The sequence below is a fragment of the Mus pahari genome, chromosome 20 (genome assembly GCF_900095145.1).
Source record: "Mus pahari chromosome 20, PAHARI_EIJ_v1.1, whole genome shotgun sequence".
NCBI classification, from domain to species: Eukaryota; Metazoa; Chordata; class Mammalia; order Rodentia; family Muridae; genus Mus; species Mus pahari.
Genome location: NC_034609.1, coordinates 47,146,946 through 47,160,638, shown reverse-complemented (window position 1 = coordinate 47,160,638; position 13,693 = coordinate 47,146,946). Strand labels below are relative to the sequence as shown.

The 13,693-nt window shown below is 47.0% G+C and overlaps 1 protein-coding gene across 2 annotated transcripts in view; it reads left to right on the top strand.

The window, feature by feature from the left end:
* The window catches only part of Taf5l (TATA-box binding protein associated factor 5 like), a 27,756-nt gene extending 23,876 nt beyond the window's left edge, over positions 1 to 3,880 (top strand). For both annotated transcript variants that reach the window (XM_021220187.2, XM_021220188.2), the window contains exon 5: positions 2,089 to 3,880. In XM_021220187.2, coding sequence (XP_021075846.1) covers positions 2,089 to 2,886 — 798 coding nt within the window. In that variant the 3' untranslated portion in view covers positions 2,887 to 3,880. The remainder of the gene's footprint in view (positions 1 to 2,088) is intronic.
* Positions 3,881 to 13,693: the final 9,813 nt, after the last annotated feature.

The following is a 13,693-nucleotide window of genomic DNA, read 5'->3' as shown; positions in this document are numbered from 1 at the left end:
AGTGAGTTCCAGGACAGCCAGGGCTATACAGAGAAACCCTGTCTTGAAAAACCAAAAAAAGAAATAACTGCTTCATGTGCTGAAAGCTGAGGACAAGAGCTTGGGACTGACGTTTAGCTCTCCCAGAGTACAGCTGGCTCAAAGAAAGGCTGGGTGTCTGGCGTAAACACATTGTACAAGTCAGTATTGCACACATCTGTTAACTGCAGGGAACATGGCACAGCAGGAACTTCTGCAATGTGCTCTGTCAGCAGGAGAGAACATGAAGGACTCCTGGGCTGGCACGTGTGACTCAGCGGCTGGGTGGCACCCATGCCTGTGGTCATGAACTGAGCCGCACTAGAGATCGTAACTGTGACGTTGGCAGTAACAGATGTTGTAGTGTCTTTGAATCTTAGCCAAGGCTTGAGGAAGGCTGCCACAGCCCTGGTTCATGTGTCCCTTCTGCAGGCAGATCTCACCCTCCACTAAGAGAAGGCCACGTACACCTCTATCCATAGTTCGTGCCCAAGGGGTCTGTGATTGGCTTAGGGTCATTCTTGCTTCCATGGCCCTTATATAAACTTAATGATGCAGAATAGTGAATGAGTCATGTGTGAAATTTTAAATCTCTTCAGGGAAAGTATTTGGGACCCCAAATTCCCAACTGTTTTTGCTTTATAATTTGAAGCGTCCACAGTAGCCAGTTGGAATGATTGCAGACAAGCACCACTGTTTGAACTCCCTCAGGTCCGTACACATTAGAGGCACTTATCTTGCCTTGACTTAGTAGGGTTCAGGTAGAAGAAACGATGCCCTGCTAAAAAGATCTTTTTCAATGCAGGACCCAACAAAGCTAAGTGCTAAGGACTCTCGGCTGTCTCGCATTAAAACCCACTGTAGTGGAGAGTCCCGCTTCCCTGTGAGAGGGTGGAGGAATGGATTTAGACAAAGGCTGTGGGCGCATACTTCACCTCCAAGTACTATTGTGGACTTGTGTGTTTCCATGGAAAAATTAATCGAAGGGTGGCATGAGTTACTTGACTCTACTTTAAGTCTCTTTCTCTCTCTTACTCTTATTTTCTCAGTCTTACTCTCTAAGTAGGTCAGGCTGGGTTTGAACTCAGAAATCTACCTGCCTCTGCCTCCTGAGTGCTGGGATTAAAGGTGTGTGCCACCACCCCTTATTGTCATTCTCAGTCTATGGTTTGTTACCTTAGGAGACATATTGGAGACTCTACCTTCCTTTCCTGTCTTTTCCTTTGTTTTTATTTTGTTTTTTCCCCCAAAGTCTCTGCAGTATCAAAACCTTGACAATCCTGAGTACTGGTGTCGCAGATAGGTCACGGCTCCCAGCGCTTGTCTCTTGGTATCCATGGCCAACAATCCTGAGTACTGGTGTCGCAGATAGGTCACGGCTCCCAGCGCTTGTCTCTTGGTATCCATGGCCGACAATCCTGAGTACTGGTGTCGCAGATAGGTCATGGCTCCCAGCGCTTGTCTCTTGGTATCCATGGCCGACAATCCTGAGTACTGGTGTTGCAGATAGGTCATGGCTCCCAGCGCTTGTCTCTTGGTATCCATGGCCGGCTGGTGGCTGTATACTCTGGCCTAAAGTTTCTACACAGTTAGGTTTTACTTTGGCTCCGGTTCTTCAGATTCTTCTAACAAGGCGCTCAGTGGGTCTTAGCTGCCCTTTGAGCTCAGCCTTTTCCTGCGGAGGGTTTCTCAGTGCCACGGCTACCAGGCCTATCTCCTTAAGATTTCATTAGGGAATTGCGTGACATACATGATTAGGAAGACCTGACAGCTGAGACAGTGCCATTGGTAGAATCTAGGAACTTAATGCCTATCAGAATGAACAGTGGCTGCCCCATAAGCTTGCCTTTCTGTCAGATCCTCACTGAAAGAGTAAGGCCCAGTTTTCAGCCTGATGTGGCCTATGGCTGGGCATTGTCAGCTGGTTGGCCATGAAGAGCATGCCCTCTGACAGACGTTGATTCCCAGGCAGGCCCTGTTCTCTGCTGCTTCTCCCTGAGGCTTGTTTTCCTTGTAAGACCGCTCAATGTTTTCTTCTTGTGTTTTACCATCCCACCTATTATGTTCCAGGAGAATGAAGAAGATAATACAGGCACAGAGATGAAGATTCTGCGGGGACACTGTGGCCCAGTATACAGCACACGGTTCCTTGCAGACAGCTCAGGGCTGCTCTCTTGTTCTGAAGATATGTCCATCAGGTACTGGGACCTGGGGAGCTTCACCAACACTGTGCTGTATCAGGGACATGCCTACCCTGTGTGGGACGTGGACATCAGCCCCTACAGCCTGTACTTTGCCAGTGGATCCCATGACCGTACCGCCAGGCTGTGGTCTTTTGATCGGACGTACCCACTGAGGATATATGCAGGACACCTGGCAGATGTGGACTGTGTCAAATTCCACCCCAACTCAAACTACTTAGCTACAGGTTCCACTGACAAAACTGTCCGGCTATGGAGTGCCCAGCAGGGGAACTCGGTGCGACTCTTCACAGGTCACCGAGGCCCCGTGCTCTCCCTCTCCTTTTCTCCCAATGGTAAGTACTTGGCATCTGCTGGTGAGGACCAGCGGTTAAAGTTGTGGGACTTGGCCTCTGGGACACTTTTTAAAGAACTGAGAGGCCACACAGACAGCATCACCAGTCTGGCCTTTAGCCCAGACAGCGGTCTGATTGCTTCTGCCTCCATGGACAACTCCGTTCGTGTCTGGGACATCAGAAGCACGTGCTGCAACACACCTGCTGACGGCTCTTCAGGTGAACTCGTGGGCGTGTACACTGGGCAGATGAGCAATGTCCTGAGTGTACAGTTCATGGCCTGCAACCTCCTCCTGGTGACTGGAATCACACAAGAGAATCAAGAACATTAAGTTTTTATCCAGGTGGCAGACTGGGTGGGGCTGGAAGACTTGATCACAGTCCAGGACTTGCTAAAACTGAATCAGTGATTGCAAAAGAGCCCTCCCCTATCCCACATGCACTCAACACAGCCCTGGTGCACAAGACTCCAGTTGAGAGCTGGGAGGCTCCCAGGCTCGAGGCCTCCTGCTTCACGCAGGCACCTTGCTTTTGCATCTGTCTCTACCCGTGGGTGTACTGGAACAGGTGCAGAACTCTCCCTGTAGCAGCTGTAGACAGTCTCTCCTGTGGCTGCCCCTTGAGGGAAGTGGGAACAGGAATTACGAAAGGAAGGGATGATGTCTTTCCTTTTCCATAATGATAAAACCAGGATTTTTATTATTATAATTAATAATTTTATTATTGAGAAGAAACCTAGCACTGGCAGCAAGTGACTCCTGGCACTGGCTATAATACTTGGAATTGTGAGGTTCAGGGAATTCAGACTTTGGTGGCCCAGTGTATCAGGAGAAGGGGCACCGTGTGCTGTGCTCTGTGGGCAGGCAGGTAGCTCCTGCAGGGATGGTGGCAAAGGGGGCTCTCCATTGGCTGCACTTGTGTCAGCACTTGTACCCTGGGGAGAAGCGCTGTGGTGGGCAGAGGGTAGGCCTCCGCGCTGCACCACTTACCCAGGGTTCCATCCCTACACCATCAACAAAATTATGATAAAGAGTAATTTTGAATAAGTCACAAGATAGACTTCAGAAATGCTGGATTTAAAGAAAACTGTTTATTCCAAGATGTGGCTTATTGGTCTTTTTCTCCCTCGATGACCTGCTTCCACCTCACTGCAGTGTCGGTAGTGAACAGGGGATGAATCATGAATGCGCACTCTCAAGTATTGACCATGCTCTGAGGACAAAGCAAGTTCTGATGTCTGCTAAAGGATTAAATATTTCTGTTTTCTGAAAAGAGTTATTTTGTATTTTGTTTTCTATTAAAATGTATTTAGTTTCAAAAAAAAAATGTGTGTGGCATCTCATTTATACTTTGAGAGTGCATCGCTGGGCCTAGAGGGTGCTCTTGCCCTTCTCCATAGTAGTGGGCAGGGCATAGGCCAGATGAGCCGCAGAGCAGACAGTGGTCTGCCGTGTCATGTTGAGGTTGCTTTGTATCATACTCTTCTCTTCATGCAGTTGGATTGCCTGCAGCAGTGATACACCAGTGTTGCTAGCTGCTGGCTAGAGGGGAACAGTCCATTGGAGCTGGACATGACAGTACACAGTTTTAATCCCAACACTTGGGAGGCAGATAAAAGTGGATCTTTAGAAGATTGAGGCTGACCTGATCTACATAGTTCCAGGTAGCCAAAGGTAGGTACATGGTATGGCACTGTTTCAAACAAAAAGAAAAAGAAATCCCATTGTAAACCCAAAGAGGTCTAAACTCAGAGAGGTCTAAAAGCTAGATTAATAAAGACCTTGTCTCAAAAAAAAAAGACAAAGAATAAGTAATGCTAAGGGTAAAAAAATAGATTGACTTTAATATTTTATGGATAGGTCCAAGGTTCAGAATTTTGCTTGGAGTTGGTGTATCCTTTTAGTCTACTTTATTAGAGAAATAATTGAGTTGTTTATGCCAAGAGGTGGTCTACATTGAAATCTTCATTTATGCTAGGAAAACAATACAAGTTAGGGTGGAAAGATTGAGTTTATTTTCCATTTTCAGAAAAGTGTGGTACTACTTTGAACCATATTGTAGCAAACACACCTACAGTATATGTGTGCCAGTCTTTGAGAGGCAGAGGAAGGAGGACCACTGTAAGAGGCCAGCTTGGTACACAGCAAGGCCTGTCAAAAAAACTTGGGGAAAAATAAATTCGAGAATTCTCTGTTTTAAGGGTACCATGATTGTGCATTTCTTGTGTTTGTCCTCATGCTTACAATCTCCTGGTTATACCCTGTCAAAAATGAAAAAATGTCCACTATGGAATTTTGTGGAATGAAGGGTTAAACCCAGAGAGTCTTGTTAATGTCTGATCTGACCCCTACCATTAAATGTAAAGGATTCAGGCACTCCCTGTCCATTTGAGCCACTGAAGGACACTTTAGGTAATTGCAAGTATCTGTTTCTCTGGGGACCAGAATTTATATTAGACGGTGTTCTGCTGTGGTAAGCAAAACTACTACCATCCCTAACCCAGAGATTGTTTGTCAACAAGTGTCATCAGTAGTAGGGATTCAAGCTGCCAATGCAATACAAGATGCTGTGGAAGGACTTTGGGGTCTAATTTAGGTTAAAAATTTGCTGTGGGTCTCCCAGAGCCAGGCCAGGTAGTACACCTGTGTGGGAGGTTGGGATAGGAAGAAGTCTAAGACCAGACTGGGCAGCCGTGGTGAGGTCCTCTGTTAAAGTAAGGGGTTAGAGAGAGCACTCGGAGGTTACAGCATTTGTTCCCAGCACCCACGTGGTGTCTTGCAACCATCCTTAACTCCTTCCGTAGTTGCAAGGATTTGATGCCCTTTTCTGACCTTCATGAGCACAGTGATGAAAAAGTGGCCTAACTTTAGGCTACTGCAGTGGATATTGCCACTACTGTGTACCCATCAGACAGTAGGGGGTCCGACCTCTCCCTTTGTTGGGTAGCTGTTGCCTCTAGATTGGAGAGGCAGATTGGAGCATCCCCTGTTAGGAGAAGGCAGGAGTTCTTATGATCCTCTTCTGAGGTTATAAGCAGCAAACAGTTGCTAAGGGAGACAGGTGCTGTAGCTGTCTACACGTTGTGCATAGAACTCGGGATGGCAGCTTTTGTTAAGTCTTCCTCCAGCCGGGCATGGTGGAGCTCACCATTAATCCTAACACTCCAGAGACAAAGGCAGGCAGATCTTCTGAGCTCAAGGCCAGTCTGGTCTACATAGTGAGTTCTAGGTTAACCAGGGCTATACAGACAAACCCTGTCTCAAACCAAAGAAAAGGAAAAGAAATCCTCATATTGGGGTGGGGTTTGGGTTGTGGCAGCTGCTCGAGTCACCTATGTTCCTCTAAATCACCTCTGTAAAACCCGTTCATCAAGTTGGACTTGAATAGCTTCTGGGCTGTCACTGTTCTATCAAGGGTGAACAGAAATAGACTTGTAGGAAGGGATACCACACCCTAAAACCCTGGGCTTTCATTAAACGTTGTTAAAGCTTGGTTAAAATCATTATTAGCATTACTCAATGTTAAGGTAAAATCCTTTAAGTTCCAATTGTGAGCACTGCTGATGCTCATTTTCCTGTCAGTAAGAGATGCTGGGGTTAGCTAGGACAACTTGGCTTCCTTATTGAGAGCTGGTAGGCTCTTGACACCTTAGCTCCCTGGAGCAAAGGGGCTGTCCCTCAAACATGTCCCTCAGCGTGCCAGCACCACTGTTTTGAACATATCACACATGCCTTGAAGAAACCACACAACTACAGGTTCTTTGGCTCCTGAAGGTGTAACACGATCCAGGGCTTTGAAGTAGTCCTGGAGTTTTTGCTGTAATAGGCTTCTGAACTCCAGGGAATCCGAGTCCTCTCCACCTAGGTCAGGGAGGGGAAGCGCTTTGTCTAGTAGTAGCGGAGACTGCTGGGTCTGATCTGAAAGAGTGCTGTGGGGGCTGGAGAGATGGCTCAGCAATTAACAGCCTGGCCTCTTGGCGCACGCCTTTGATCCCAGCACTTGGGAGACAGAGGCAGGNGGATTTCTGAGTTCGAGGCCAGCCTGGTCTACAGAGTGAGTTCCAGGACAGTCAGGGCTACACAGAGAAACCCTGTCTCGAAAAACCAAAAAAAAAAAAAAAAAAAAGGAGCACTGACTGCTCTTCCAGAGGTACTGAGTTCAATTCCCAGCAACCACATGGTGGCTCACAACCATCCGTAATGAGATCTGACGCCCTCTTCTAGTGTGTCTGAAGACAGCTGCAGTGTACTTGTCATATATATAAAATGAATAAAATCTTTAAAAAAGAAAAAGTGCTGTGACTGGTACAGATACAAAGCTGTCTCCTGTGATTGGTGCAGCCACCTCTGGCTAGATAAGCAGCCTGTTCTGCTCACTTGTTGAGAAGAGGCCGTTGAAACGGCTCTAAAGAGAGTGGGCAGGGCCAGGAGGACGGTAGAGTTGGACTTGGTGCAAGTTTATGATCCCAGCAGCACAGAAGGCTGAGGCAAGAAGATCACCCAAGTTCAAAACCAATCTAAAATAAAGCACTGGAGAGATGGCTCAGTGGTTTGGAGCGCTGACCCAGGTTTAATTATTAGCACCCACACAGCAGCTCATAATTACCTTAAACTCCAGTTCCAGGCACCTGACACTCCCCTGGCCTCCCTGATCACCAAGCATGCATGTGGTACAGACATACATGAAGACAAAACATCGACATAAAAAGAACTAGATGCCAAATTTATTTTTTTAAGTTTTTTTTATTTATTTATTTATTTATTTATTTATTTATTTATTTATTTATTTATTATATGTAAGTAGACTGTAGCTGTCCTCAGACACTCCAGAAGAGGGAGTCAGATCTTGTTACGGATGGTTGTGAGCCACCATGTGGTTGCTGGGATTTGAACTCCAGACCTTCGGAAGAACAGTCGGGTGTTCTTACCCACTGAGCCATCTCACTAGCCCGCCAAATGTTTTTTAAATAAAAAAGTTAAAATTCCATTCTGCAAATGTTACTGAGCATCGTGCCTCGTTTTACAGTACCAGTGCTTAGCTGGTGCAGGGGGATTACCACAAGTTTGAGGCCAGTCTGAGCTACGGTGTGAGATTCCGTCTTAGCATCCAAAAGGGGAATAAAAAACAGTAGAGATGAGGCAGAGAGGGGAACTTGACCTGGTTGCTATAGAGTTTACAGGGTGGTCAGCGCTTCAGAGCCACGGGTCTCAGACAGTCCAGGCCCAGGAGCTTCAACGCGTCCTGGTAAGCCCATTCAGAAGCTCTAACGTTGGTGTTGCCAAGGGTTGATGAACCTCTCCTTTTTTTTTTTTTTTTTTTAAGATTCATTTATTATTATACGTAAGTACACTGTAGCTGTCTTCAGACACTCCAGAAGAGGGTGTCAGATCTCATTGCAGATGGTTGTGAGCCACCATGTGGTTGCTGGGCTTTGAACTCAGGACTCTTAACCTCTCTTAACCGCTGAGCCATCTCACCAGCCCGAACCTCTCCTTCTTAAGTCTGCACAGAGCCTGTAACACCAGAGCTAAGGATCCTGTTCCCCAGGTCTGCACAGAGCATAACACAAGAGGGAGCCATCTGCCCACGGTTTCCCTTTGCCAACTGCCATTGCTCTCTCTCTCTGCTGGCAAATACTGAGAGAAGGACAAAAGCTACTCAAGAACCCCTCCAAGAATTCAAATTTGTAGACAGCCTGGAAAGCAGTATGGTGTCGTGAAACAAAGACACCAGTTCCTGAACGGTGAGCCCTTCATACAGAGTTCTGAGTCAACACTGTGTTAGTTACTTTTTCCATTGTTGTCAGAATGCATTATTTGTTATTCTAAAGATGCTCGCCACGCTTTGCACATCTATATAGAGCCTTCCTAACCAGAAGGCAGAGAGCCGGCTTTTCTGGGAATCTAAATGCTCACAGGCCGTAAGAAAATCTATTCATTCTTCTTGGGCTTTATATGGTCTGTAAATTGTATCTTGGGTATTCCAAGCGTCTGGGCTAATATCCACTTATCATGTGTGTTCTTTTGTGACTGGGTTGCTCAGGATGATATTTTTAAGTTCCATCCATTTGCCTGCGAATTTCATGAAGTCATTGTTTTTAATAGCCGAGTAGTAGTCCATTGTGTAAATGTACCACATTTTGTATCCATCCCTCTGCTGAGGGACATCTAGGTTGCTTCCAGTTTCTGGCTATTATAAATATGGCTGCTATGAACATAGTGGAGCATGTGTCCTTATTACATGTTGGAGAATCTTCTGGGTCTATGCCCAGGAGTGGTATAGCTGGGTCCTCAGGTAGTTCTATGTCCAATTTTCTGAGGAGCCGCCAGACTGTGAAAGACCAAAGTATGGATGCTTCAGTGCTTCTTAGAAGAGGGAACAAAGGGCAGGAGCAAGTGGGACCGGAATGGAACAAGAAGAGAAAAAAAAATAACTTAAAAAAAGGGGGGGGGACAAAATACAGGAGAAAATATGGAGACAAAGTATGGAGCAGAGACTGAAGGGAAGGCCATCCAGAGACTGCTCCACCAGCAGATCCATGCTGTATACAGTCACCAAACCTAGAGGCTATTGTGGATGCCAGGAAGTGCTGATGGGAGCCTGATGTGGCTGTCTCCTGAGAGGCTCTGCCAGAGCCTGACAAAGACAGAGGCGGGTGCTTGCAGCCAACCACTAGACTGAGCATAGGGTCCCCAATGGAGGAGTTGGAGAAGGGACTGAAGGAGCAGAGGGGGGTTGCAGCCCCATGGGGGGAGCAACAATGTCAACCGGCCAGACCTCCACCTCCAACCCCTGGAGCTCCTGGGGACTGAACCATCAACCAAAAAGTACACATGGAGGGACCCATGGCTCCAGCCACATACGTGGCAGAGGTTGGCCTTGTTGGACATCAGTGGAAGGAGTGGCCCTTGGGCCTCAGGGTGTTCGATGACGCAGTGTAGGGGAATGCCAGGGTGGGAAGACAGGAGTGAGTGAGTGGGTGAGTGGGTGGGTGGGTGGGTGGGTAGGGGAACACACTCATCGTGGCAGGAGGAAGGGGTATAAGATAGAGGGTTTCCTTGGGAGGCAGAGGCAGGCGGATTTCTGAGTTCGAGGCCAGCCTGGTCTACAAAGCAAGTTCCAGGATGGCCAGGGCTACACAGAGAAACCCTGTCTCGGAAAAAAAAAAAAGGAGGTTTCCAAAGGGGAGGCCTGGAAAGGGGAAAACATTTGAAATGCAAATAAAGAAAATATCCAATAAAAAAATAAAAATAAATAATCACCTTGAGAATCCATTCAGAAAATACAGGATAAAACCTTTACTTAGCTACAGCCGAAGAGGCTGTAGTGGGTCAGGAAGAGCAAAGCCGGTGTGGCCAGGCAGTGCAGGGCCTGGACTGAGGACGACCATACATACCCAATTGACATCGATATTTCACTTGAGCAAATACAGACATCTTTGTTTGTGTATCCGTGACATACACCTGCCAAGCCCTTATCAAATGTTGTGATGGCAGGATGTGGGTCTGTCAGGTGTCAGAACGGTTGGCCCTTGATGCACTCAATAAATGACATTTCTGTCTTCTCGGGCTTCCATTCCCTCTCATGAGTTGCAAAGCGTAGGCTCTCATTTCTAAAGCCTGTCTGGGCCAGGTAGAGTATCTATAGCTTTAAGATCACTACCGTGGGCATCTCCTGTAGCTCTTCCTTTGTTCTGGAGTGTAGGGGTGTTCTTCGATGGCAGCAGCATAAACTGCTTCCTGCATGGCCCAGTGAGATAACCATCTTTCCCACACCTGGTGGCTGACAGGCTGCTAGAGCACCCCATTGCCAGGCTTCCCCCACAGAAACTGATCCCACAGTTCCGGAGTCTGGAGGTCCAACGTCAACAAGTCCAGGGATGGCTTCTCTTGAACATGGGTTTGTAGATGCCTCCTCCTCCCTAGACATGGCCATGCCTCTGGGTGTCTATTCTTTTCTTCTCTGGTTGTATTAGGCTAAGACCTGCTCAGATGTCTTTGTTTAATGTTAATCGTCTCATTAAAGTCTTATCTCCAAACACAGTCCCATTCTAAGGAATTGTGGAGATTTAAGATTGCAACATGAAAACGGGGGTGTAATTTATCCCTACCCAGGACTCTGTGTGTGTGTGTGTGTGTGTGTGTGTGTGTGTGCGCGCGCGCACACACGCGTGCAGTGTTGGGTTGAAGTCAGGTCCTTATATGTACTAGGTGAACACTATCAATCAGTTACATCCCTAGCCATTTATTTATGTGTGTGAATTTCCCTCGCAAGGCCTTGAACTGGTGATCCTTCTGCCTCAGCTTCCTGGGTGATCACAGGCATTTACCACCAATGGCACAGGAGCCCTTTAGTAACCATTTCTATGCCTTAAAAAAGATATTTTGATAGCTTGTAATATATGATAATATCACAGTAAGGATACTGAAGTAGAATAAAATGTTTTAAATTACTAGATACTGCTTTATTGATTTATTTAGTGACTTACCTAAAGCACTGCTTATACTACCTGTGTGCCAGACGCGACTTCACTGGCCACCCGAAACAGAAGGAGCTGGAGAAATGGCTGAAATACTGGGTCAGTGCAGACAAACAGTGCCCTTAACATCCCGACTGCCATGTCGGCATCTATAACGAACGTCTTGCTTGCTTGCCCTCCCTACCTTGTGCTCGTAGAGCATTTGTGAGTCGTGACCACTTTGGGGGCTGCATATAGATATCTTGCATATCGCATTGACATCACAATCATAACAGTAGCAAAACGTTATGAAGTAGCAACAAAATATTTATGGTTGAGGTCACCAGGATTAGGAAAGGTGGAGAACCAATGTTTTTTAAGAGTATAAAATGAAAATGTAGACAGGACCCAGAATAGAAGCCTTTCAGGAGCTAGCTGGTTTCCATCTCTCTTCCACTCTCACTGGTACCAAAGGGCTTGTTCCAGAAAGATGCCTTAAACAGCAGCATGCTGATCTATCTTGAAGTGGTGCAAGCCTTTAATTCCAGCACTCGGGAGGCGAAGGGAGGGCGACCTCTGAGTTCAGGCCAGCCAGGGCTACAGAGTAAGGCCCTCCTATCTTTAAAATAAGCAAGACAACAGAGAGGAACAGGCAGCAGTGGCAGCTGGGATATAGTGGGCCTCCCTCCACAATGTGGGGCTTTCTGAGGCTTGAAGACAACCCCAGGCAACATTCAGGGTGGTTTGGTTCAGATTTAAAATGGCCCCAAAGAAGCTGGGCATAGTGACTCATATCTGTGATCCTGGCATTTGGGAGGCAGAAGCAGGAGGGGAAAAAGTTCAAAGTCAGGTTGGAAAACACTTGAGTTTGAGATGAGGCTGCATGGCACCAAGAGTTTCTGGCTGGAGAAGAGGAACCCCAAAAGCTCCAGGCAAAATGGTCATTGGGGTGTCTCACTGTGAAGTCTGACTCTTGCAGGCCTGCTAGGAAACCTCTGTGTTTGTTCTGCTGCTCACAGCTGATGAGGGCGTTTCCAGCTAAGGGAGAAAGATAAGAAAAGCTGGCAGTGCGTCGGGACGATATTTCAGAGGAAAAGTTATCAGGCACTGCCACATTGGAAATGAATTAGGTTTGTGTGTGACGTGTGAGTTTACTGTATCTTTGAAGAAAAGATCTTTCCCACCTAAAATGTGAGCAGCCTTCTCCCGCCCAGCTTCTGTTGGTCCCTCGTCCATTACTGAACAATAAATTGTCGGCACATTTTGACTTCATGTTTGCATGAGTCAGTCACGCCCTGCTATTAGCTAAAGAACTGTGTCAGCGTTTTTATTTCTTTGGGTTTTTTTTTTTTTTTTCTTGGTTTGTTTTTGTTTTGTTCACTCATCAGCTTTTTTTATTTTTTGTTTTTGTTTTTTGGGGGTGTTGTTTGTTTTGTTTTGTTTTTCAAACAAAATCTCTCTGTGCAGCTCAACCTAGCCCGGAACTCAGGCTGGGGTTGAACACACAGCAGTCTCCGGCTGCCTCCCGGTCCTGGGATTGTAGTTGTGAGCTACTGCACCCAGCTCCTAGTGTGATGTTGACAAGTCGGATTCCAACCTCCTTTCTCCGTTCTCAGTCCTAACACGATTGCCTGAAGTTAAGAAAGATGCTGGCTGCATCGCATTAATCCACAGGCTTAAGGGCGCACAGCTGCAATTCCAGCAGTCGGGAGGCAGCGGCAGGAGAGTCACTGCGAGTCTGAGGACCGCCTGAGCTTACATAGGGAGCCCAGGGCAGCCTGGACTATACAAGGAGATGCTGTGGGAAACCAAAATCGGTAACAAGAACTACATAGAGACATTCTGCCAAACAACAGCAACAAAACAACAGTGACCCATGTCTCAACAACCCACCACAACCCACCACCACAGTCGTGTGTCCATGGGCGTGGGGTGGAGGGCTCTCGTGTGTTTTTCCTATTTTTTTTTTTTTAATAACAGTGGTGTTTGCCCTTCCTTCCCTCTCTCCCCACTCCCCCCCCCAGCTTGTCCCTCTCTCCCTCTCTTCTTTCTCCTCCTTTTTTCCCTTCTTTCTCTGCACTTAAGATCTTTCTCTCTTTCTCTCCCCCTCCCCATGGTGACTCCCCTGGCCTTGGTCCTTGGGGCAGTGAACTCAGCAAAGAGCAGCTTCCCAATAAACCTGCCTTTAACATACCCTAATCTAGCTTGAATTGGCTCACTTCACCGGTGGAAAAATAACCTATCCTATCACCTATGAATTCCAGGTATGCACTCTACCCACCAATGACTGATTATTTAACCTTGCAAGGCTGTGAAAGGAAACCTTAATAAGTTCCCCCAAAAACGATGGGATTTGAGGAGTTCTGGGGCTGTGCCCTACACTGGGTACGGTATAGAGCTTCCGGCTGACCTCAGGCCCTGTCCTTGCCTCTCTGTCCTTTGCACTCCTGGATACGCGTACTTTAGGGCTGAGACCGGGACTCAGTGGTAGGACTTTTGCCCAATATGAATGAGGCACTGGAGTCTAGCCCCAGCACACACACACACACACACACACACACACACACATACACAGAGACACACATACACACACACACACACACACACACAGAGTGATGTTGATTTGTCAGAGTTTTTCAGTTTCCAAATATCCACTTACTCCAGGACCAAATTTTGTGTAT